This window comes from Hipposideros armiger, unplaced genomic scaffold (assembly GCF_001890085.2).
Source record: "Hipposideros armiger isolate ML-2016 unplaced genomic scaffold, ASM189008v1 scaffold_12, whole genome shotgun sequence".
Taxonomy (NCBI): Eukaryota; Metazoa; Chordata; class Mammalia; order Chiroptera; family Hipposideridae; genus Hipposideros; species Hipposideros armiger.
Window position 1 is genome coordinate 2,637,578 of NW_017731362.1, and position 24,899 is coordinate 2,662,476.

Genomic DNA, 24,899 nt, shown 5'->3' on the forward strand with positions numbered 1-24,899 from the left:
CCTACCTACAAGATCTCAGGACCAATCTTGTCCTTTTCTGATTCTGTACTCCTTCATCTTGCTGAAAATAAGTCTCAAGGCTCATAGAACTCTGCAGCATCATGTACTTCTTTATATACTTGTAACTACTTACTGAATTACTTGTAATTATTAGTTTGTTTGGGTGTTTCGTTTTGTTTTTAATTCATGGAATTTATTGTAAAGAAAAGCACAGGTGAGTTTTCCAGTCATTGGAGAATGATCTTTAGAAAGGTCATTATTACTATTAGGAACATCCTTCCTGTAGTCAGCTCCTTTAAGTCAGAAAACAGGTTTTGGTTTTTGTTTTATTGAGGTAATGTTGGTTTACAGCATTGCATAAGTTTCAGGTATACAACATTATAATTTGACATATGTATACACTACACCATGCTCACCCCAAATGTCTAGTTTCCATCCATCACCATACAATTGACCCCCTTTACTCATTTGCCCCTCCCTTTATTCTCTTTCCGTCTGTAACCACCAATCTGTTGTCTGCCTCTATACGTTTATTTTTATTTTGTTTTGTTGGTTTTGTTGTATTTTTTCTATATTCCATATATAAGTGAAATCATACAGTATTTGCCTTTCTCCATCAGACCTATTTCATTTAGCACAATACACTCAAAGTCCAACCATGTTGTTGCAAATAGCATTATCTCATCTTTTTATGGCTAAGTAGTATTCCATTGTATATACCGCATCTTCTTTATCCATTCATCTGTCGATGGAGACTTGGGTTGTTTCCATATCTTGGCTATCGTAAACAATGCTGCAATGGACATAAGGGCATATATCTCTTTTGAAATCAGTGTTCTTATATTCTTCAGATAGATACCCAGCAGTGGAATAGCTAGATCATATGATAGTTCTATTCTTAATATTTTGAGAAATTTCCATAGTGTTTTTCATAATGGCTGTACCAATTTGCATTCCCAACAGTGTACAAGGGTTGCCTTTTCTCTGCATCTTATCCAATATTTATTATTTCTTGTCTTTTTTATAATAGCCATTCTAACAGATGTGAGATGATATCTACTGTTGTTTTGACTTGCATATCCTTAATAATTAGTGATGTTAAACATCTTTTCATGCTCCAGTTGTCCATCTGTATGTCTTCTTTGGAAAAAATGTCTATTCAGATCCTCTGCCCATTTTTTAATCGGGATTGTTGCTTTTTGTTATTGAGTTCTATGAGTTCTTTATATATTTTGGATATTAACCCCTTATCAGATGTATGATTTGCAAATATCTTTTTCCATTCAGTAGGTTGCCTTTTCATTTTGTTGATGGTTTTCTTTGCTGTGGAGAAGCTTTTTAGTTTGATGGAATACCATTTGTTTGCTTTTGCTTTTGTTTCCCGTGCCTTTGGAGTCAGATACACAAAAATATCACTAAGATCAATGACCAGGAGCTTACCACCTATGTTTTCTTCTATGTGTTTTATGGTTTCAGGTCTTACATTCAAATCTTTTATCCATTTTGTTCCTGAACTTTTTTTGGCAGAAGGGGAGGTATTTAATTATTGTTTCACTGTCCTTACTAGTGATCACCTATTCAAGTTTCCTTTCTTCATGATTCAGTCTCAAAAGGTTGTATGATTCTAAGAATTTATCCATTTCTTCTAGATTTAGATTTTTTTAATTAGTTGGCATATAGCTGTTTATAGTAGTCTCTCATGAACTTTTGCATTTCTGTGGTATTCATTGTAACTTCTCTTTCATTTCTAATTTCATTTATTTGAGCCTTCTCTCTTTTTTTCTTAGTGAGTCTAGCTAAATTTTGTCAATTTTATCTTTTTAGAGAACCAACGCTTAGGTTCATTGATCTTTTCTATTGTCTTTTTAGTCTCTGTTTTATTTATTTCCACTCAGATTTTTATTATTTCCCTCCTACTGACTTTGGGCTTCATTTGTTCTTTTCTTCTCTTTCCCTTAAGTGTATAATTACATTGTTTGTTTGAGAGGTTTTTTATATTTTTTGAGGTAGGCCTGCATTGCTACAAGCTTCCCTCTTAGCACCAATTTTGCTGCATCTATAGATTTTGGTATGCCATATTTCCATTTTTATTTATCTCTATGTATTTCTTTAATTGCTCCTTTGTTTTCCTCATTGACCCAATAGTTGTTTAGTAACATGTGGTTTAATCTTCACATATTTGTGATTGATCCTGTTTTCTTCTTGTAGCTGATTTCTAGTTTCATACTGTTGTGGTTGGGAAAGATGCTTGATATGATTTCAGTCTTCTTATATTTATTGAGATTTGTTTTGTGTCCCAACACATGAGAATGTTTCATGTGCACTTGAAAACAATGTGTATTCTGCTGCCTTTGAATGAATGTTCTATTAAGTCCATCTGGTCTTAATGTGTCATTTAAGGCTGATGTTTCCTTGTTGACTTTCTGTCTGGATGATCTATCCATTGATCTAAGTGGGGTCCAATTCCTGAATTTCCTCAGGCCTCTGATCATGCTGTTTCCCATCTCCCTATTAGTTTCACTCTCCTCACTCCTAGCAGCTAGATCTTCCCCTAGGTGTGAGCCCCACCCCCTCACAGACTATATCTTCCAGGTCCTGACTCTTTCTTGACCGGCCCCTTTTAATACCAACAGAGTTCCAGTTCTGAGTGTAGAGATCTAAAAAGAGATTCCAAGCAAAAAAACACTCAGAGTACCTACAAATCCAAGATCTGAGATAGTGAGGAGAAAAACACTGTGATAGGAGATATCAATGTAAAGGAAATTATGTTGAGTAGCCCACTATAATGTACTAAATTCCAATGAAAGGCTCAATAAGAGCATTTAAAACACAGCCTATTGAGGAACATGATTCATTCACAAATCTGTACTGAAATACTTTTTAGATTCACAAATGAAGCAAAATTATATGCATGTTAAAACAATGCAAATGAAAAACATGAAAACAATTACTAGTTGCTACTTTGTCCAGAGAGACTTAGGAGACAGCAATGATTGCTAGTTGTTATTAGTGTAGTAGTAATAGTAGTAATAGTGATCATAGTACTAGCATAATAGCAGCCAGCCTTCGTCTGTGTCCACTGTGGGCTAGTCATTATATCAGATACTTCATAAATTACCTGAGATTGCCACCATATACTTGTAAAAGAGGTGATATCCTCCTTTTAAAGATGAGAAACTAGAGATTAAGTAGCTCTCTCAATGTAATATAGCTTTTAAAGAGTAGAACAAAGATCTGAACCAGTGTCTATCTGAGACCAAAGGCTATGCTTTATTTTAACTCCACACTGCCTTCAGGAGAATTTGTTGCTAGGTGACATCACCTGGCAAGAAGTAAGAAGGGGTGCGGCCGAGTGGCGCATTGGTTAAGAGTTGGCTTAGGACGCCTGCTCTGAGCAGCAGGGCCCCGGTTCGGATCCCACATGAGGGCCAGTGATACCGTGCCCTCTACAGCTAAGATGATGAACAACAGATTGACCTGGAGCTGGGCTGCCATGAGTCGCCGGCAATGGCATAGGCTGCAGTGGGGCTGGCTGGCAATGGGTGTGAGCTTTTGTGAGCTACCATGAGTCACCGTAAGCGGCCATCCAATGGCCGGTGAGTGACTGCCTCACCTAGAACGAGACGATGATAATACCAACATCGGCCAGTGAAGCGACGTCCTCCACAACTAGACTAAAGAACAAAAGGACAGCAACTTGTCTGTTCCCCTCCCTCAACTCCCCAATAAAATCTTTTAAAAAAAAAAAAAAAGAAGAAGAAGTAAGAAGGAGCTTCTGCATCAGGTGGGTGTCATGTCCAGGTTGAGCACATGGTCAGAAAGTGTGAAATCTATTTGTCCGGCAGGAAAGGAAAAGTTGCTTGGGATAGTTGCAAGGCATGAGCTTGGTAAATAAAAGGACAACTATTTAAGGGTATTTAAGATCAAAATGAGTAAGAATTTAGACCTACTAGCACAGGCTCTAAAGAGTGTATGTGGCCTTTTGAGTTGGACAGTGACTAATTAAAGAGCATTCTTAATTGGAAGCTGTGTGTAGGGTGCAATTGAACTGGGAGAGTAGAAGCAGGGGACCCAGTGAGGCCTTGTGTAAGGGATGACTGGAGGCAATGCTGAAAGGAAAGGAAGGAAAAGGACGGGCTGAGGAAAGACTGGCAGCACATACAGATGGAGGCTTTGGAAGGCAGGAAGAGGGTGGCGGTGAGGAAAGAATGTGAAGAAAGATTTCAAAAGTATCTGTTGTAATTAACTGTGAAGGGGAATTGTTGACCTAAATTACAGTTATTTGGGTGGAGTAAAAAGAAGAGGAAAGAGATTATAAAGACTAAGAGAGAAAATTGATGCTGGAGTCAGTTGTTATAGATCACTTGTTTTAAAAGCCTAGAAGGAAAATGCGATGAGCTGTTAACTGTCTGGAAAAGTTAAAAGATGATTTTTTTTGCCCCCCTGTGTAATTGGGAGTTTGAATACAACAGAAAGAGAACAAAAGGGTAAGAAAGATTAATACATTGAGCCCTCACTGATATTTAGGAGATGCCCCAGGGTAACCATAACAACACAAAGGTAAGGTGTACTCACAGCTTGCCAAGCAACAAAGCCTAGTATGTGATGAGCCAGGCTGTCACCGCAGGCCCTGACTCCTGACTTTTCTTACAATTAGCCTTGGAGTCCTCATTAAGTCACTTACAATCCATTTCCTAATGTGTAATGTGGGAGCAATAATCATTTCCCTCTCTACCAGCACTGTTCCCAATCAACACTAAGAACTCATTAAATATTCCTTGGTTGAGTACTTCACAGAATAGGTATGAGAATGTAGATAAGAAAGCATGTGGGGAGGTTTAAAGGCGCTATATATGTTGTTATTCAGTAAATGCTATTTGCCAAAGTAGATCAATATTTATCATGTCATAACATGATTTCATTTATTCTAATTCCTGAATTTAAAGCATACATGGAGTGAAATAACACCTCCTGCTTCTCTGAGGGAAATTATTTACATATAAATTTTAATGTGTTTAGAGCAGTGATTCCTAAATATCCACCTGAATAAACTGCAAGAGAGTCAACAGGGGAACTTTTAAAAACATAAAGACATTTGAACCCCGCTCCTGAAGATTCTGATTCTGTAGTTCTGGGGTGAGGCTGGGGGAGCCGTCCTATTCATATTTCCTAAGGTGATTCTAACAGGCAGCAGCTTTGGGGAGTAGTAACAGCATGTTTTACAAAAGGACTGATTTCTCTCAGACAATTATTAGACCACCCTCAAAAGTGCAAAAAGCCACCGATACCCTCTAGAACCGCACCATGGAAGGACCTGTGGATCACATATCCCCACCCCAGTACCTGTGAGCCCCAGGACACTCTTGGCCCACACCTGCTCCCTGGGCCCACCTCCTCTTTCTTAAAGCTGCCTCCATCTCCCCCAACCTTTGGGGTTCTTCCCTGTTTCCCGACACCAACTGCAACAGGGCTGCCATCCCTTTTTCCTCTTCCTGTTTTGCTGTCCCTTTCCCTTTTAAGGGCCCTTTCCCTTTTAGGGGATGTTAACTGAGGACTACTACAAAAGAGAGGGAAAACAAAAGGCAACACACCTTGGGGAGAGAGTACGTTTCCAGACTAACCAAGGTCTTACCGCCGTGATCCTGGTCCATGGTTCTTGATTCCCATCAGAGAGATTGAGCTAGGTGGGAATCTTGAGAGTAAAACACTGAGAAGAAGGTTCCGGAGCAAGATGGCGACCTGAGAGGATCCTGGGCTCACCTTCTCCCACAGACACACTGAATTTGCAGCTATATATAAAACAACTTCCTCTGGGGGGAAAAAAAAACCTAAAAACCATCTGAGTGACACCTTCGCAGCAGGCAAACAGTAGTGAAACCACATCAAGCAGGGAGGAGAGGCTGAGACAGTTTCACCATAAACCTCATCCCCCGCATGGTGACTCTTCATCGGGTGGGAACTCCAAACCTGGAGCTTCTCCGTGAGGAGTGAAGGGTGTAAACCGCACATCAGACACCCCACCTTTTAAGATCGTCACCTGAGAGGTGAGCTCCGAAAACGTCTAGCTTTGAAAACCAACGGGGTGTGAGATCATGAGATTCACAGGTTTTAACAATCTGAGAGATGGCTCTGATTCAGCCTCCCCAGGGCTCAGCGTAGAGGCAGCCGACATGTGAACAAGGCGCATTTGCTAATCTTTTTTTTTTTTTAATTTATTGGCATGACAGTGGTTAGTAAAGTTACATAGGTTTTAAGTGTACAATTCTGTAATACATCATCTATATATCACATTGTGTGTTCACCACCCAGAGTCAGTTCTCCTTCCATCACCATATATTTGACCCCCTTTACCAGAGGGTTAGCGAGGAGGAGGGATAGTAGAGAGGGTAAAAGGGGTCATTTGTTAATCTTAAAGTACAGGCCTGAGTGACAGTCATCTAACTTAACATCTTAGAGCCAGCATCTTTTTTTTTTTTTAATGCTAGGTTGTCTATCTAAAGGTAAATATATAGTAAAGGTAGTGGATTAATTGCTTATAAATCTAGTAGGAAAGCCTGTAGCATGTTGGTGGCAGAAACACAAAGGAGGGGAAGAAAAGTGAAAGACATTCACAAAAAATCCCTCATGACCATGATATATTTTTGCATTCACAAATTAAGTCATGTTTTCCTTCATTTCGTCATGGAAGGATGACATAATATGGATGGTGTGATTTGCAATTATCTATATTTTTTTAAATCTTTCCCCAACCACCAACTCATATTTCCTGTTCCCTTCAGCATCTTTTTTAAGCTCACCTACAGCCCTCTCTGACTAGTCCCGGATGATGGGATCCCCCCTCCTCTCTACACTTATGGAAACACTTGGTTCCATACCATATTACACTAGTGAATATTGTGCTTGGTCTTTTTAAGTCAATTCTGGGTGTTGTATTGTGACTTCCTCAAATTAGGATCTCTCATGCCCCAGCCCAGTGCTATCATGAATCTATGTGTGGACCTCAACAGCCAGCTAGAAAGTGGGAAGCAGCAAAAGAACAGGATAAAGAGTAGGGGAATCCTGCAGTTTGGCACCTGGCTTGCAGGTTCTGGGCCTCCTCCCAAGGCCTCAAATATATGGCTTTTATGAAACTAGACTGCTGTCTGTCACCATGTACCAAAATTAACTCAATATGGATCACAGACCTAAACATAAGACCTGAAACAAAAACTGCATAGAAGAAAACATAGGTACTAAACTTATGGACCTTGGGTTCAAAGAGCATTTTATGAATTTGACCTCAAAAGCAATAAATGAATGGGACTATATTGAATTAAATAGCTTCTGCACAGCAAAAGAAACATCAACAAAATAAAGAGGCAACCAACAGAATGGGAGAAGATTTTTGCAAACAACACCTCCGATAAGGGGCTAATATCCAAAATATATAAGGAACTCATACAACTCAACAACAAAAAAACAAACAACCCAATTAAAAAATGGGCAGAGGACCTGAATAGACATTTCTCAAAACAGGATATACAGGTGGTCAATAGACATATGAAAAGATGTTCAACATCACTAATCATCAGAGAAATGCAAATAAAAAACCACAATGAAATATCACCTCACACCAGTTACAATGGCTATCATCAATAAGACAAATAATAACAAGTGTTGGAGAGGCTGTTGAGAAAAAGGAACCCTCATACACTGTTGGTGGGAATGCAGATTGGTGCAGCCGCTATGGAAGTCAGTGTGGAGGTTCCTCAAAAAATTAAGAATAAAATTACCATATGACCCAGAAATCCCTCTCCTGGGTATCTATCTACCCACAAAATCTGAAAACATTTATCCATAAAGATACATGTGCTCCAATGTTCATTGCAGCTTTATTTACGGTGGCCACGACATGGAAACAACCCAAGTCTCCATCGACAGATGAATGGATAAAGAAGATGTGGTATATATACACAATGGAATACTATTCTGCCATAAGAAAAGATGAAATAGTGCCATTTGCAATGACATGGATAGATCTTGTGATTATAATGCTAAGCAAAACAAGTCAGACAGAAAAAGTAGAGAACCATATGATTTCATTGATATGTGGTATATAGAAATGAAAACTACAAAGAACAAGAAAAACAAATGAAGAAACAAAACTCATAGACAGACAATAGTTTAGTGGTTACCAGAGGGTAAGGGGCAAGGGGGTGATAGATAAGTGTAGATAAGGGTGGTGATGGAAGGAGAACTGACTCTGGGTAGTGAGCATACAATGTGATATATAGATAATGTATTACACAATTGTACACCTGAAATCTATGTAACTTTGCTAACAATTGTCACCCCAACAAACTTTAATTTAAATATATATATATATATATATATATATATATATATATATATATATATGGCTTTTGGCAGTAAGAGTAACTGCAGACCTAGCTCCCAGGATGAGCCTGCAAATAGAAGATACTTAGTTCCTTCCTAACGGAGCCATGGAAGCCTGTGGCTGATATCAAATAGTACTTTGTGCAAGATCTACTGAATTAATCAGGGTATGGTATTTACCTCTATAAGTCCTGAAGATAGCTCCCAGTTCCTAATCTGAATTAGAATGACTTTTGCTATTTAGTTTATTTTTCAAAAACTTTTTACTTGTTTTTAAAATCATAATCAAACTAAGTCGAATTAAAAACAATGAGTTTAACATACTTATAATAAAGAAATTTTAATTAACTCTAAGTTTAAAAATACATTTTACCAAATCTTAAAATTATTTTTAATATTTGCTGTTCATAGTAGCACCTTGTCTGATTTGAGACCCATCTGTAAATTGTTTCAGGGTCATAGTACCTTTGGTTCTCTGTATAATAAATATCAGAATACTGGGGGATAAACAGGATTAAGAATTAGATTTTAAATGTTAAATTTGTATGATCTGAAGAGTAAATTTATTTAAAAGATTTTTGCACCAGGCAAGAGACTGTACAAAATATGCTCCACAGCTCTTTCCAAGTAGGTTTATCCCTTTTCCAAAACTTAGGGACCTTATTCCTGGGGTGTTACTGCCATCTAGTGGAAATTTTGCTAAATGTGAACTAAATGCTTTCTTAAGGCTAATGTTTCTCCCCTACTTCTCTCACCACCCATTCTTTCCTTTTTCTCTTTCTCTCTGTCCTAGGTGCCTTCAGGCACACCCAGAATAGAAAAGGTTTGGTCATTCATTGGGATCATCGTTGAAATTTGGGGCTTTGTGTCAACAGGACAACAATATTTCTATCCAGCCAACACTGATTTGTCAGAACCACATGTAAGAGAAATTTGAAATTAAATATTTCTGTATAAATGAGAAAAAGTGAAAAATAAAAAATATACATAGCATCCTATCTTTTGGAAGAAAGGTGAAATAAAATATGTGTTCACAATAGTATATGTTAATTGAACTGCAATAAAGCTGGGAAGAAAAATATGTGCTTATTTTTACAAAATGAAATGTAGGAAGGATAAGCCAGAAACTAATGGGATTGGTTACCTAGAGGGGAAAAATGGAAATGAGTAGAAAAGATAGCGAAAACAATAGAACTACAGGTTTTCCCCACTCTCCAAAAGTAAAGCATTCCTATGAAACCTTTCATAAGTCAAAATGGAGGAAAGCAAAGAAGCAATTACCATTCATTTAAATAGAACATTTTTTGTGCACTCTCAGAATCCAAATTCAATGCACTCACAATGTCTTTATTTCATCATCACAATCGAAACGCTTAATTATGTCCACTTTTACCTAAGCATAACACCCTTACGAACTCTCTTAGGCTTTTCCGATACCTTAGGGCACATCTTACTAATGATGCACAAAGTAAATGGAGACAAAGCAGCGGTGTTCTCAGACACCGTTCAAAGCTCTGGCTGCTTGATGCTGAGTGTAGTTCCAGGGGAAGAAGCTAGGCGGGGCCTCTCTCACTGCTCCAAGTGTGTGCTGCCTGTGTAACAGCTCGTGCAAAACAAATATTGAACGCTATTTTCACTTTTTTTCATAAAGCAAAAAACCTCTTTGGATTTCTTTCAGTTAGTGACAATTGGTACAAATGCAGGTCTTTCATAAATGTGAAGTGGCAGAAAGAAAACTTTTAAAAAGCAGGGCATATCTGTACTCTGATTTTTTTCTTTTTTATAGTTTTGATTTTTGAACCATGAAAATGTTTACACTTTCAAAATAAAATTAAATCAACAGGTTGGGATGACGCTAAACTGAACAGAAACAAATCAACTTAAATTTGATCACATCAATAACATGACTACTTGAAACAAAAATAATAATAATAACTATTCCAAGTAATTTTTTAATGTAAAACTCTAACTTTCAACCCTCAGGAGATGTTTTAAGGATAATAAGAACTGCAAGAAAACTTTAAACTTAACCTGGCAAATTGGTGTTGGCAGTGGTATTGATTTAGTAATTCTGTAACTATTTTTGTGTGTATTTTAAAATGCCAAATAAATAAATATATTGATGGTACTGGGAACCAGGTTTTCCTCTATGGTAGTTTTGGCTTTTGTAAATAACAGAAAAGAATTACATGTTGAATTTTTTTAAAATCAATTAGTCTATGCCCATCCTTTAAAAAATGAAGAAGAAAAGAATACTTTGTATACCAGCACCTAACCAGGAGTCAGAAAACTTGGGCCATAGTCCCCACACCACAATTGATTTGCTGTGTGTGTGGCCTTCAGCACATTGGTTCACCTCCCTAAATCTTTATTTACTCATCTGAAAATGAGAATAATAATATCTGCCCTACCTGAATCACTCTGAAGTAGCATGCACCTACTACACTTTAAATAAATGCTAAATTAATAAATTAATGAGTGACTGAATGAACACAAGTACATTCATCTGGAGGTGTTCTGTATGCCACATCAAATCAGATCTGGAACCCAAGAGAGAGGCTTGGGCTCAATATGTAGACTTGAGAGTCCTCAGCATCCATAGGAATAAATGAGGCCACAAAGAAAGAGATGGAGACAAGAAAGTTGAAGACACAACTCTAAGAAACTTTTACATTTAAGAATTAGATAAGAAGATATTACAAGGGAAGGAAAGATAGGAACAAAGGGGAAAGGAGTAAAGAATTTACTAGTACACTCTGGGATGGAGAAGAGCACAAGGTGGCTGGGACTGGGAGTTGTGGGTTGTAGTGAGATGCTTAAAGAAGAAAGAGAGGGTTATTGAACAAGTAGAACACAAATTTTGTGAAGCATGCATATTAGCATGAGAAGCAATAATCATTTCGCTAGGATTTTCCCCTCAATTAGAATTCAACGCCAAATCAAATGCATTCTGATCAGAACTAATTAGAGGAAACACCTTTTTCTCAAATTATATTCTGTCTTGATTGTGTAGTTAGCAAGCACAACTAGGATGCCAGAAAAAGGGGGACCCTGCTCCTCATGTCTATTACCAACCAATTGTCCCCAGTTTCTCCTCACCCTCCTTGTCCAAACAAAGGGCCAATCCCAACAGACTTATGAAAAAATACTCAACTTCACTAATCATTAGAGAAATGCAAATAAAAACCACAGCGAGATACCACCTCACTCCGGTCAGAATGGCTATCATCAATAAATCAACAAACAACAAGTGCTGGCGAGGATGTGGAGAAAAGGGAACCCTGGTGCACTGTTGGTGGGACTGCATATTGGTGCAGCCATTATGGAAATCAGTATGGAGGTATCTCAAAAAACTGGAAATGGAACTACCGTATGACCCAGCAATTCCACTCTTGGGTATGTATCCAGAGAAACCCAAGCTGCTAATTGGAAAAAAACATATGCACCCCTATGTTTATTGCAGTGCTATTTACAATAGCCAAGACTTGGAAACAATTGAAACGTCCATCGGTAGACGACCAGATTAAGAAATTGTGGTACATTTAAACAATGGAATATTACTCGGCCATAAAGAATAATGAAATCTTACCATTTGCAACGATATGGATGGACCTAGAGAACATTATGCTAAGTGAAATAAGTCAGTCAGAGAAAGACAAATGCCATATGATCTCACTTATGTGTGGAATCTAAAGAGCTGAATAAATGAGCAAAGTAAACAGAAATAGTCTCAGAGACACAGAGGAAAACCTGATGATTGCTAGATGGGAGGGGGTTGGGAATAAGGGAGAAGGGGAAGAGATTAGAAAGCACAGATTGGTAACTACAATATTGCCACAGGGATATGAGACAATTTGAGAAATATAATCAATAATGTTGTAAATATTTTGTAGGGTGTCAGATGGGCACTTGTCTTATTAGGGAGACCACTTCATGGACGGTGTAGATGCTTCAGCACTGCACTGTACACCTGAAGCTAAACCTGAATAATATTGAATGTCAACTATAATTTTATATATATATATATATATATATATATATATATATATATATATATATATATATAGTCGCGGGATACAGAGTACAGCATAGGGAATAGAGTCCATGGAATTATAATAAATATATACAATGTCAGAGTCAATAGATTGGGGAAGAAGGGTTATCACTTTGTGAGGGGTGAAATGTCTAACTATTACATTATTTTGTACACCTGAAACTAATAAAGTAAATAAATAAATAAATAAATAAAAGGAGGGCCAATCTCAGCATATGCCATCTCCACCAAACTGTCACCATTTTCCTCTCTGAATACCTACATCTTCCATATGTCTATACCCAAATTCCACCATGCTAGGCATTTGACAGGATAGCAGCACCCACATTTCAAGAAATGCGACTGATGCATGGTAAACAATGCAGTCGGAGATGAACGTTCCTATGAAGCACTGAATGAGTCAGTCACATAAAATTCTTATTTCTAGTACATAATGTCAAAAAAGCTGCAGGCTTCATAACCTACACATTTCTACCAACAACAGTCCATGTGCATTAGGTGCCTCAAGACCTATGAAATTAAGACAGGGCACTGTGGGAACTCAGGTAACTTATTTATAAAGGTCAATACGTGAGAAGTGAGGACTTGAACCCAGGTCCTTTGACTTCAAGTCTCATGTTCTTTTCCATTACTTCATTCCCGGAAGTTGAATTCTAGTTGGGAGGCAAAACTAACAAGAGCCAAGCTGCATGGTAGGTTTATACGTTCAGTACAAGGAATAGATCTGTACAGGATGGAGGATTTAAAAGATTTGGGGAACACTTTTTTCATGTGAGGTCTACATGAAAATCCAATATGTAAAACAGATATACATGGAGCTGCTTGGATTGGAGCTAGGGTGGGATGCCAGAGCCCCTTTCCCATGCTCTGCAATGGATTCTCCTTGGCGGCCCTTCGGAAGTCTTGGGGCTCTGCTGAGTAGTTTGGAAATTGTGTGGCTAAGTCCATGGTTCTGCAAGTGTAGCCCCTAGACCAGCAGCATCAGCGTTGTCTGGTGTCTTCTTAGAAATATGAATTCTTTGGCCCCACCCAAGACTTCTTGAATCAGAAATTCTGAAGGTGGGGCTTAGCAAGCTATGTTCTCTGGATAATTTTGATGCCCAAAAAGTTTGAGAACCAGGGTCTACTTCATCTCCATAAAGTAAGAGGGGGAAACCACCGCTTTGAAAGAACATTTGAGGTTGGGATTGGGGGCTTTGAAGGGAGTTAGGAGCTGCCGCTGGGAGGCCTTCTCTAAGACATCAGCAGAAATGGATGTATTCAGGTAAAACAGCAGAGAAGTCCTACCAAAGCTGGCAGGTATCAGCGTGCACTCCCAATATTCACATCTGTCCCCTGAATGCCTCAGAATAGGAGAGAAGACAGTGGGCATTTGAAGTAACCTAGCACTCTGGGTACAACGTTTAGGAAAAGAGGAGTCTAAGAGGCCACACTGAAGTGTCTGGCCATGAGGGGACTAGACTTGGTGGAGGTAATAAGTAGGCTCAGTAGATATGGGGGGATGGGAGAGACAGAGGTTAGGCAGCTTCACTAAGGGGAAAGGGGTAGGGAAGTTTCATGTTTGAGATCTCCATGTTGAAACACTCCTAAGTTATATCAAAGCCCAAGATTTGACTCTACATCGTGCTTCACTGTTGAATTTATATTTCTAAATTGGCAAACGTGCATAGCAACCATTTCTATATAATAAACAAAACTAAAAGTTGTATTTTTTTTCTGCACTCAAAAATATTTCAATTTCAATCTTTTTTATATGTTGGTGTAATGTTGTCTTCATCCTATCTTGAAAAGGAGTATACTTTCCTTTTTGAGTGTATTTTTCCTTTTTTGTACTGGAGGTGCCAAAAAATATATATACAAGTGGACACTTTGGTCAACGTTGCTCAAGCAGTAGTTCGCTGTAATCAAAAGTGTCTGGACCACTTTGAGCACCTCTTGTAATTGCAGAAGTTAAATGTGACTTGTATTCATCTTTTGTTATTGGCATACATTGAGTATTACAATTTTAATACAATTTCCTTTCTTAAAATGTGTGTAAATTTTTTGGGCACCCTGTTTACATTTTTGTGGTAAAATACACATAACATAAAATTAACCATTTTAATACTTTTTTAAGATTTTTATTGGGGAATTGGGGGATGGGAACAGTGCTGGGGAATTGGGGGAAGGGGGACAGACAAGTTGCTGTCATTTTGTTCTTCAGTCTAGTTGTGGAGGACGTTGTTTCACTGGCCCAAGTTGGCACCATTATTGCACTCTTCCCAGGCGAGGCAGATCAGTCGCTGGCTTCTGGATGGCCGCTCACTGCAGCTGGCTGCTGGCTACATACGGTAGACCATGGCAACTCACTGCAGCAGGGGCTGCAGCCTACGCCATCGCTGGCGACTCACGGCAGCCCAGCTCCAGGTTAAGCTGTTGTTCAGCATCTTAGCTGTGGAGGGCAGTATCACTGCCCCTCATATGTGGGATCTGAACCGGGGCCCTCTGGCATCCCAAGCCAGTTCTTAACCATCGCACCACTCGGCCAGCCCTATTTTAATAATTTTTAAGTGTACAGTTCAGTTACTTTCCTTTTTGGTGCTAAAATGTCATTCTTTTATGAAATAATAAGAACAGACTGTGGTTGGCTGGGGAAAGATGTTTTTACTTGAAAAATTAAAAAGTTGGTACTTTATTTTAGGTTCCTAATTTTGTTTTGATGCTACTGGACTGAGAAATCCAGACATCTATGAACCACTGCCTTAAAGGAGAGCTGGGATTTACAGGGGTGGAGAGTTTGTGGCGGGGGGAAAGAGACATGAACAAAGCCATACAGAGGGCCATGTGCAGGGCATTTTTTGAGGGTGCACAGGAAGCATGTAACCCTAAGGGGTTGGCAGCCATCTTTGCATCATGACTGGAGAGCCTACATGACAACAGAAAAGGTGGAGCAGAGAAATGGGAAACTAAGTCCCAGCACTTACAGCACAAATGAAGGCCCACTCGAAGCCTACCCTACCCCTCGTCTCTGAGGTTACTGCTTAAGTCCTGTTTCTGCTTAAGCCAGTTTGCGTCTTGTTTTCTTTCACTTGCAACTGAAAAACTAGTGATGGGCAAAGCTAAAGCGATCCTCAGAATAAAGGAAAAGAACGTGGGCATTTGCAGTATTCCAGCGCTCTGGAGTACAGCTCTTCGGGGACAACACAAGTCCAGGAGGCTTTTGAAGTGACTAGCAATGAACGGGTAGCATTGGGATGGAAAGGGAGGGTGGGCTCTGAGCTTCAACGTGAAAGAAGAGGTGCCCACCAGAATGGTTTCTGTCCTGAGCCCGACTTTGATTAACACCACCGCCTTCTCGAGGATAAAGAAGGGCACCAACTCCTCCCAGGGAAATGATGCAACCTGTCACTAGGTGGTAGTTGGATCTGCCATGGAAGTGTTGGGAAAAGGTAGACAAAGAGTTGCTTGAGCAGGTCCCAGGGATAAAAAGAAGGGGCTAAAAATTGGGGAAGGGGAAGATTGTGGGGGGAGGGAGAAAGAAAGAAAATTGATGAAAACAAACAGAACATGGATAAAAACCTACAGAATAGGAGGACAGCATAACATGGTTGCTAAGAGTGGGCCCCGGGACCAAACAGATACCCGTTTCAAAACCCATGCATCACTCACTTGTCTTAATTCACCTCTCCAGGCATCCCTTTCCTATCTGTAAATGAGCATGAAAGTGCCTCCTTTAAAAGACTGTGAGGCACCAAAAATATACCATAGGGAAGCCCCCAGCAGAGTGTCTGGGAGGAGTAGGCATTCTCACTTGTGTCTTGTAAGGATGAGATGGATGAACGCAGGAAGACAGGAGAAGAAAGCTCCTGACCCTCCTCAATAGCAAGCAGCAAATATTCACTCTGTATAGAAGTAGCTCTAAGGGAAATTAAAAGAAAGGGTCACACTAGGGGTCGGCTGAGTGGCTCAGTTGGTTAAGAGCTGGCTTGGGACGCCAGAGAACCCCGGTTCGGATCCCACATATGAGGGCCAGTGACACTGCCCTCCACAGCTAAGATGCTGAACAACAGCTCAACCTGGAGCTGGGCTGCCGTGAGTCACCGACGACAGAGTAGGCTGCAGCCCCTGCTGCAGTGGGTTGCCATGGGCTACCGTGTATAGCCAGCAGCCAGCGTGAGCGGCCAGCAGCCAGCGTGAGCGGCCAGCAGCCGCGGTGAACAGCCATCCAGAAGCCGGCGACTGATCTGCCTCGCCCAGGAAGAGCGCAATGATAGTGCCAACTTGGGCCAGTGAAGCAACGTCCTCCACAACTGGACTGAGGAACAAAACGACAGCAACTTGTCTGTTCCCCTTCCCCCAATTCCCCAGCACTGTTCCCACCCTCCCCCCAATTCCCCAATAAAAATCTTAAAAAAAAAAAAAAGAAAAGAAAAGAAAAGAAAGGGTCACACTAAAAGAAATGGCTTTTGAGAAATGCCAAGAACGTGTACTTCATTGCCCCTGTGTGGCCCTATTCTCTGACAGAGCCACAGTAAATGTGTGTTGAATCTGACAATAATGGAGAATCTTCAACATACAAAGATGGAGGGTGGGGGAGAGGATCACTTAACAGAACAAAACATTAAAACAAATCAAAATTTCCCCAGGTTTTCATTTCAGTTGGCAAAGTATGGCATTACCTCACGCCAAATTTGGTCTAGCTGGGCCGGACCGGGCCAACTCAGACCAGGGCGCCCTCTTCTGGTCCTGCACCCAGGGGCTGGGTGAGCTGGAGGTAACAATCGCTGGTGCTTTTGTTGTTCTACCCTGAACACTTGCCTCCGGAGACCGCCTCCGGGACCAGGAGAGAGAGAGGGGGAGAGAGAGGGCGAGAGAGGGGGGGGGAGAGAGAGAGAGAAAGAGAGAGAGAGAGAGAGAGAGAGAGAGAGAGAGAGGATTCTGATTTGGCGGTGCACCTGGTACCCGTTACTAATAAATAACAGGGCTGTCTGGCATTTATAAAGCACTTTACTGATAATAACAATAAGTCAATTCTATAAGGCACTCTATTACGGTAGCAATAAATAATAGCCCTGTGTCTGCATTATCTCCTCCAATCTTCCCAACAGCCGCTAAGACGTCTTATTATCATCACTTTTATAAGGAAACTGAAGCTCCGAGGTGTAAAGTACTTTGGTTACGACGCAGGAAAGTTCAGACTTGACCCCAGAACTCCAGATTCAGGCGGAGCAGTGGCCGAGACCCCGGAGAGCCGCGGAGCTGCCTTCCCAGCCAAGGGACGACCGCAGGGGCAGGTCGGGAGCGCAGGTGGCTGCACCCCCACGAGGGGGCGGGCTCAGCCGGCAGGTTGCACCCCGAACCTTCGGCAGCCAACACGCCACTCCACGTACCAGAGAGCCCGCGAAGGCGCTGACAGCTGGCTTGCACCGCCGTTCCCCCAGCCTCTCCGTGCGCCCCCGCGCAGCCCGCCCGTCGTCCGCCAGGAGCCTGCCCCGCCGCCGCGCTGCACGACCGGAGTGCGCCCTCTTCCCTCGCGGGGACAGGGGGCCCCGCCACCGTCATGCTGCCCGCCATCTACACGGTGCTGGCGGGGTTGCTGCTCCTGCCGCTGGTGGTGAATTTCTGCTGCCCCTACTTCTTCCAGGACACGGGCTACTTCTTACTGTTGGCAAGCTTGGCCCGGCGGATGCGTAGCTACCGGCAACAGCGGCCGGTGCGCACCATCCTGCATGCCTTTCTGGAGAAAGTGCGCCAGACCCCACACAAGCCTTTCCTGCTCTTCCGCGACGAGACTCTCACCTACGCGCAGGTGGACCGACGCAGCAACCAGGTGGCGCGGACGCTGCACGACCGCCTCGGCCTGCGCCAAGGAGACTGCGTGGCGATCTTCATGGGCAATGAACCCGCCTACGTGTGGCTGTGGCTGGGCCTGATCAAGCTGGGCTGTGCCATGGCGTGCCTCAACTGCAACATCCGCGCGAAGTCCCTGTTGCACTGCTTCCAGTGCTGCGGGGCGAAGGTGCTACTGGCCTCGCCAGGTGAGCCCGGGGATGGCTCGGCCCTGGCATGGGGCTCCTCTGCGCCTTGAAAACCCGCCACAGCGTAGGGTACGGGGTTCGAGGGGGAGGTTCAAATAGGAACTGGAGGTGTAGAAGAAGGGGATGGCTTCCTCGAAATGCTAATTAATGATCATTAGAACCACTAGTCGTGGAAACTGACGGTGAGAGACACTGTGAAGCACTATACATGCAGTGTTGCTTTTAATTCTCACAACAGGTAGGGTTTACTATCGGACTTTATAGATGAGACCACTGGGGCCAGAGAGGTGAAGCCTCATACTCCAGGTCACAGAGCTGGGAGCAGGGGGGGTTAACCAGGACATTTACCACCAGTCCAATCTCTTAACCAAGACTGACGACGTCTGCGTTAAAATGCAGAGTCTTGACTGAACACCAGTGGATCCGCAAAAACTGTTCTCACCTCTGCTGCTTGATTGGCTGTGTGACCATGGGAAAGTCACTTCCCCTCTCTGACCCTTGGTTTCTTCATCTGTAATGAGGCAGTCATCAAGGCTGCTTCCGGCCCTCAGGTGCTGTTAGCCTCCCTGGATTCTCACTGCAGAGAGTAGGATTCTCACTACTTAGTCCCCACAGAGAAGACTTTGGAGATCAGCTGCAGTGCCCTAGTGAGCCCCTATATTCTCTATAGCAATAGTGACACTTGGTTCTGTTGTTACCTCCTGCTACATTTCAACAAGACCTGAAATGCTACAGTGGTGACCAGGTCAGAAAGAAACCAAGAACCTGTGACCCAGGGGCCGCTGGTTTTTCCTTCCCAGAAAGCTTCTCTCTGCACTCGCATAAGAACTAGCAGTTGCTTCTCATTCTGTCAGTAAGAGGAGGCCTAGCCAGTGTGGGCTGAAAGACATGAGGAATAGGAAGCCAGGAAGCCTCGCCTTTTGGGAATGCCTTTTTGTAGCAAGCCCTATACTGGATGCTTTTATGAGAGATTACATATCCTTACCCCTGGTTATACAGTTGAGGAAACTGAACCTTAAAATTCCAACCTAGGTCTGTCCAACTTCAAAGCCCATGACTTTCCCTATGTCGTGCTACCTTCCTGTTCACAGCCGTAAAGCAATCGAGCTGGAAGGGATCAAGCATCCATCTGCTTTCCCCCTTCATTTCATAGCTGAGGAAATGAGGCAAGCTAAGCCATTTGCCTAGTGTCACAAAAAGATGAGATGTATATTCGCTTGTGAGGAGCCAGAAAACTTACACACCTATTTCACCTGGCATTTTAAAAAATCCAAAAAAATGAAAGTATAAAGTTTAAAAACAGGGACAGTTTTTAAAGGCAACCAAGTTATTTGAAGGTGATGGTCCTTTCAAGAAAACTCCCAACAATTTCTAGTTGCCTGGGACAAGAGACAACTTCGTTACTTTGTAACTAGAAGACTCTTAAATCTGTTACTTTACCAATCCATTCAGAGGGAAGTTATTAGTGCAGTGATCTTTGTACTACCCCAGACGGGGCTAAAATACAATTAAACTGCATAGTACAGCCAGACACTGCTTCACGATGGGAATAAGGTCTGAGAAATGCATCGTTAGACGATTTAGTCATTGTGTGAACCTCACAGCATGCACTTACACCTAAGCTATATGGTATAACACCATCACATATGCGGTTCATCATTGATCAAACCATCATTATGCAGCACATGACTGCATCCCAGGCCCCCTGTGAGGAAGGTCAAGGACTGGGAGTTTTGTTGACAAAGAAGCTTGGGTTTAAATGACTATAGTAGAGTTTGGTTCTGTAATCAAGTCAGAAATATAGCCAGGTAACTCCTTCTCCACCCAGGCAGCAGTCTTCTGCTGTTGAACATTATGTTTAGATTAGTGTACCTGTACTTTCCTTTCCAGTGGGCCTATGGTACTCTCTGGCAATAAACTGACCTTTGAGAAAAGCCACACATTTGCAAAACATTCAGTTTTTCCAAATCACTGAGAGACCATTGCACAACAGGCAGAATTGCGCTCTGAATGGGAACAGTTATTGCAAAGGTGGTAACAGAGTCCAAAGTTGCATGCTTAGTAAATATGCCCATGTGTTGAATTGACTGGTTCTTAGAATTCTTTAAAGTTGGAAAGAATCTTAGAGATATTCTAATTCAATAAAAACTTCAACTTCAATAAAAACTTTAGAAAAGAAATTTTAATGAGCATAAGAATCACCTGGGAAGCTTATTTTGAAAAACTGATTCCTAAACCCCATTTCCAAAAAACACTGATTCAGTAAGACTGTGGTGGGACCCAGAAATGTGGTTTTTTTGTAAGCCCCACCCCACTCCCAGATGATTTTGAAGCAGATGATCTGAGTGAGAACTAGACTTTGAGAAACAATCAGTCTAGTTTCCACTTGTTCTATAGAACAAAGACCCAGAGGGGTGGTATCACCTGTGCAAGGTCACATGGCTAGTTAGCAACAGAGAACTGGGGACAGAACTCAAATTTTTTCTCACTTCCAGGGTACTTTTGTTCTATTACACCATCTGAACATGGTAAATAATGATGAGGAGTTGTAAAACTATTGGAGTGGTGACAATTCAACAGGATTTGATTCTGGACTTTGAATTTCGGGCTCAGGGCTTGTGAGTTAGTAAGAGCCCTGGAGTTCTGACTGTCACATTTTGGAACGTATGTAAAGGACCAGGGCAGTGGTATTAATCATGAGGATTGATCCAGTTGTCATAAATTTGGGGGACCTGTAAAGCTTAACAGGGCTCAACTGTATCAGGAATTTCAGTACCCAGTTATTTCTTCAGAATTTACTCTACTTACCAAAGTCAAAGACTCACAAACACATCCCTGAATTAAACAGAAGCACCCTTCTCCCACAGAATATGTCCTGTCTCCTAGAGAACATTTCAGAATCCTTCTCTGGGGCAGGGTATGGTGTAAATAATCTCATGGAAAAAATTGCCTTCACTTATTTCAACCTGTTTTGTGGTGTTGATAGAAACCAGCTTGTTGGTCTGGGAGCTTTTCAAGCAACTTCCCAAACATAGAATATGAGAAAGACAGGAAAGCATATTTAATCTCATACAACACAGGATATTTTGTAAAAACGTCTGAAAATAGTAAATTTGCTTTATTTTCATTTATGCTAGCATTAAGATCATTGCTAAACTAGCTCTTCTACTGGAAGGATAACCCAGGACTTCTTCATCAGCTCACTTCATTAGTCAAGTTCTACACTGCCTGACTCAACATAGCCATGCAAGCCTCTCACAAGGCTTTATTAACCGTTAAAGAGTCTTTCTATTGCAAGACTGACATCCAGAGAGGTTATAAAATGTCCCGGATTACCTTTGACCTTGTTTTTCAAGGTTGTGAAAAACAAAATTGGACCTCCTTTAAGCAATGTGATAAAGGAAACTGCTTCCAATAATTTTCAAAAGTATTGCATTATTGAACATTCTAAAGCTTCATTATAAAACTAGTGTCAGGACCAAGGAAAAGTCTTGTCATACAAACTTTTGAGGTTAGATTGAGAAAAGCAGATGGTACAACAATTTAATGTCAAATCAAGAAATATTTAGAGAGTGCCCACAGGTACAAGCTCGTTGCCATGATGGGGTGGGGAGTTAAGATGAATTAGTTCAGGAGCCTTACAGTCCAGTAAAACAACTGAGCCACATACACAAATGATTGTAATACCCAGGAGAATGTAATAAGTATGCTGGGAGAGCTACAAAGTACTGTGGAGGGAAAAGAGCAGAGGGGGAAGGCTTCTTGGGAGCCTTGACACCTGAGCTAGGCAAGTGCAACTGGGGAGGGGTTATTCTACGCAAGAGGAACCCAGAAGTAGTTTTCATCACGTACCTTCCACAATGAGATGCTTCATTAAAGAGTTTAACTCTGTAAGGGCAACAGCAGACTAAACTTAAATAATAGTAATTCTTTTAAGCTGTTTACTGACGAGATTACATTATTGAGAAAATAGGACTCAAAGAATCCAAGGAATGGCCAACAGCAGAGGCCTCATTTCCATGGAAGGTGATAATTTTCCAGTTCAAATGGTAGTCAAGGATGAGGGTATAGAGTTAATCTTATCTTCACTCCTCTGATCCCTCTGGGCTGCCCAAGGAGTCATTTAGAATGCACTTTGATTGTCTCAAAGGCTTAGAATTCCATCCTATACCTTTGAAAAAAATGCCCTTTGAAAAAAGCAACATGGAGCACATAGTAGTCACTCAATAAATGCTTGTGCATTAATGAGTTTCTCCATTCTGGTTGGTTGTAACAGGCTTTCTTCTCTGAAGCTTAAGAACCATTGGGTTGGGCAGGAGGGCATAAAAAATTATGTAAAAAAAAAAAAATCACCTGTATCCTAACCTGAGAAAATCCATTTAGACCAAATGTCCCTAAGGCCCAACCTCACCCTACCACAGACTTGTTTACCTCTGGCACTGGGCTGTGGAAAAGAGGCACTGCTCTCTTACTGGGTCTCATTACCAGGGAGAGAACTGTTGATGAGCACAGAATGGGCTGGAACCAGAGCGGGAGGGTCTGTGTGTAGGATGGTGGGGGGACAGAAATACAGACATCAAATATTCAAGGGACTGAGATCCCAGCCAGCTAGCCCAATGTCTGCATGGAAAGCTAGCTTAAAGATGTTCTCTCAAATTTTCCTTCTTGGCCTGCTCATAACTAACGTTTACAAGGGGAGTGGTTGTACATCTCCACTGAAAAGCACACCAGCACTTTGTTAGCATATGTGGGAATATTTAACAGTTCATTTCTGTAGAAACAAGAAGGGAGTAAAGAGGTAAAAACAAAATAAACTCTAAATCAGCCGTTAATGTTATTGAATCTGGCGCAGGATAGAATTCAGATTATTCTGCATAATGAGTGGAAATAACCAATATTTAAAAGGGACCTGCCCACAGCCTCTGAGAAATAAGGAAGTAGGTAGTTGGTCAATAGATGACATGGTTGCTTAGGGATATCAAATGATAGCAGTTATGTAAGGCATGGCATGACCTGGTAACCTCATGACAAGGAATTACCTTTGATTCCAGGGCTACTCAGAAAACACGAGTTCATGTAAGCAAGAAGTTTAACTGAGAGAAATGGAAAAATAATATTAAGAAATTACATAATGACATAAATGTAAGATGAGTATGTATTTCTCTGTTAAATACTTATTTACTCCTGGTGGGACTTCACCTTGATTACACATCTTTCTGACCTCAGGGTGACTTGTGGAGGAGGTGGAGGTGTATATGGATGTCTCTGTCTGAAAGGTGTTCCAACACACATTAGGTTGATGTATAGACTAGACGATAGGTTATTAAATACTATATTTCCAAACTGTCAATGATAGAAATGCAAAATCACAGTTACAAATGGCATTTTAAAAACTATATTCAGACTGTCTCCAAGAGCTGTGTTAGAATCAGTTTGTGTTTCAGTTGACTTTCTAAATGAAGAAAATTTCTATCTCAGTCTATTTTAATTTGTAAAAATACCGGTCACTTTAAATTATTTTAATAACCCACTATTCTTTTGTGACCCACAATTTTTAAAACACAGTGATCATTTTATTTTTTTTTCCCAGACCAAAGAATGTGCGTATGAAATTTGGAGCTTATTTTTCAAATCAGCTGAAGCTTCCTAACGGAACTACTGATACTGATGTGTTAACCAAAAAAAACCAAACAAAGTGTTATATAAAGTTGGCTTCCATCAGCTCTGTTAGTTAGCATGGCTTCCTTACTTTCATTTCTTTTCTCTTTCCTTAAATTTTTTTTTCACCACTGGTCCTGTGGGGCACATATTGGGAATAACTAAAGTCATTTCTGGAGTATTTTGAGATGTATATCAGATATGCATAAATTATGTACTTACATATCTTGGTTTTTACCCATATGTCCATTTGTTTGTACAGATTCCAACCAGCCATCTGCTTATTATGAAACCATCAAAATCCAACCTTTTCTCAAATATTGAAATTTGTGATATTTTCAGATGTGGCAAATTCCGTGTTTCAAAATGCATAACTATAAGTATCACTTGTCATACCTACATTTTAGCAAAAATTATGCTGAAAACAAAATTACCATGAAGCTTAATGCATTAATAGGACTTTAATGGACTAATTGAATTTGTTTGGATTTTTTTCTTATTAAGAACTACAAGCAGCTGTTGAAGAAGTGTTGCCAAGCCTGAAAAAAGATGATGTGTCCATCTATTATGTGAGCAGAACTTCCAACACAGGTGGGGTTGACTCTTTCCTAGACAAAGTGGATGAAACATCAACTGAACCTATCCCAGAGTCATGGAGGTCTGAAGTCACTTTTTCCACTCCTGCCTTATACATTTATACTTCTGGAACCACAGGTAAAAATAAAGAGAGGATTCTAAAGGAAATGGACCTATCCTGAATGAGTTAAATGTTGGGTTGGGTTTTCAAATGTTCT

At 41.0% G+C, this 24,899-nt stretch overlaps 1 protein-coding gene across 1 annotated transcript in view; it reads left to right on the forward strand.

The window, feature by feature from the left end:
• The first annotated feature begins 17,419 nt into the window (after window positions 1-17,419).
• The window catches only part of SLC27A2 (solute carrier family 27 member 2), a 49,634-nt gene continuing 42,154 nt past the window's right edge, over window positions 17,420-24,899 (forward strand). Inside the window, exons 1-2 of the mRNA XM_019664705.1 lie at window positions 17,420-18,447; window positions 24,610-24,819. Coding sequence (XP_019520250.1) covers window positions 17,970-18,447; window positions 24,610-24,819 — 688 coding nt within the window. The 5' untranslated portion in view covers window positions 17,420-17,969. The remainder of the gene's footprint in view (window positions 18,448-24,609; window positions 24,820-24,899) is intronic.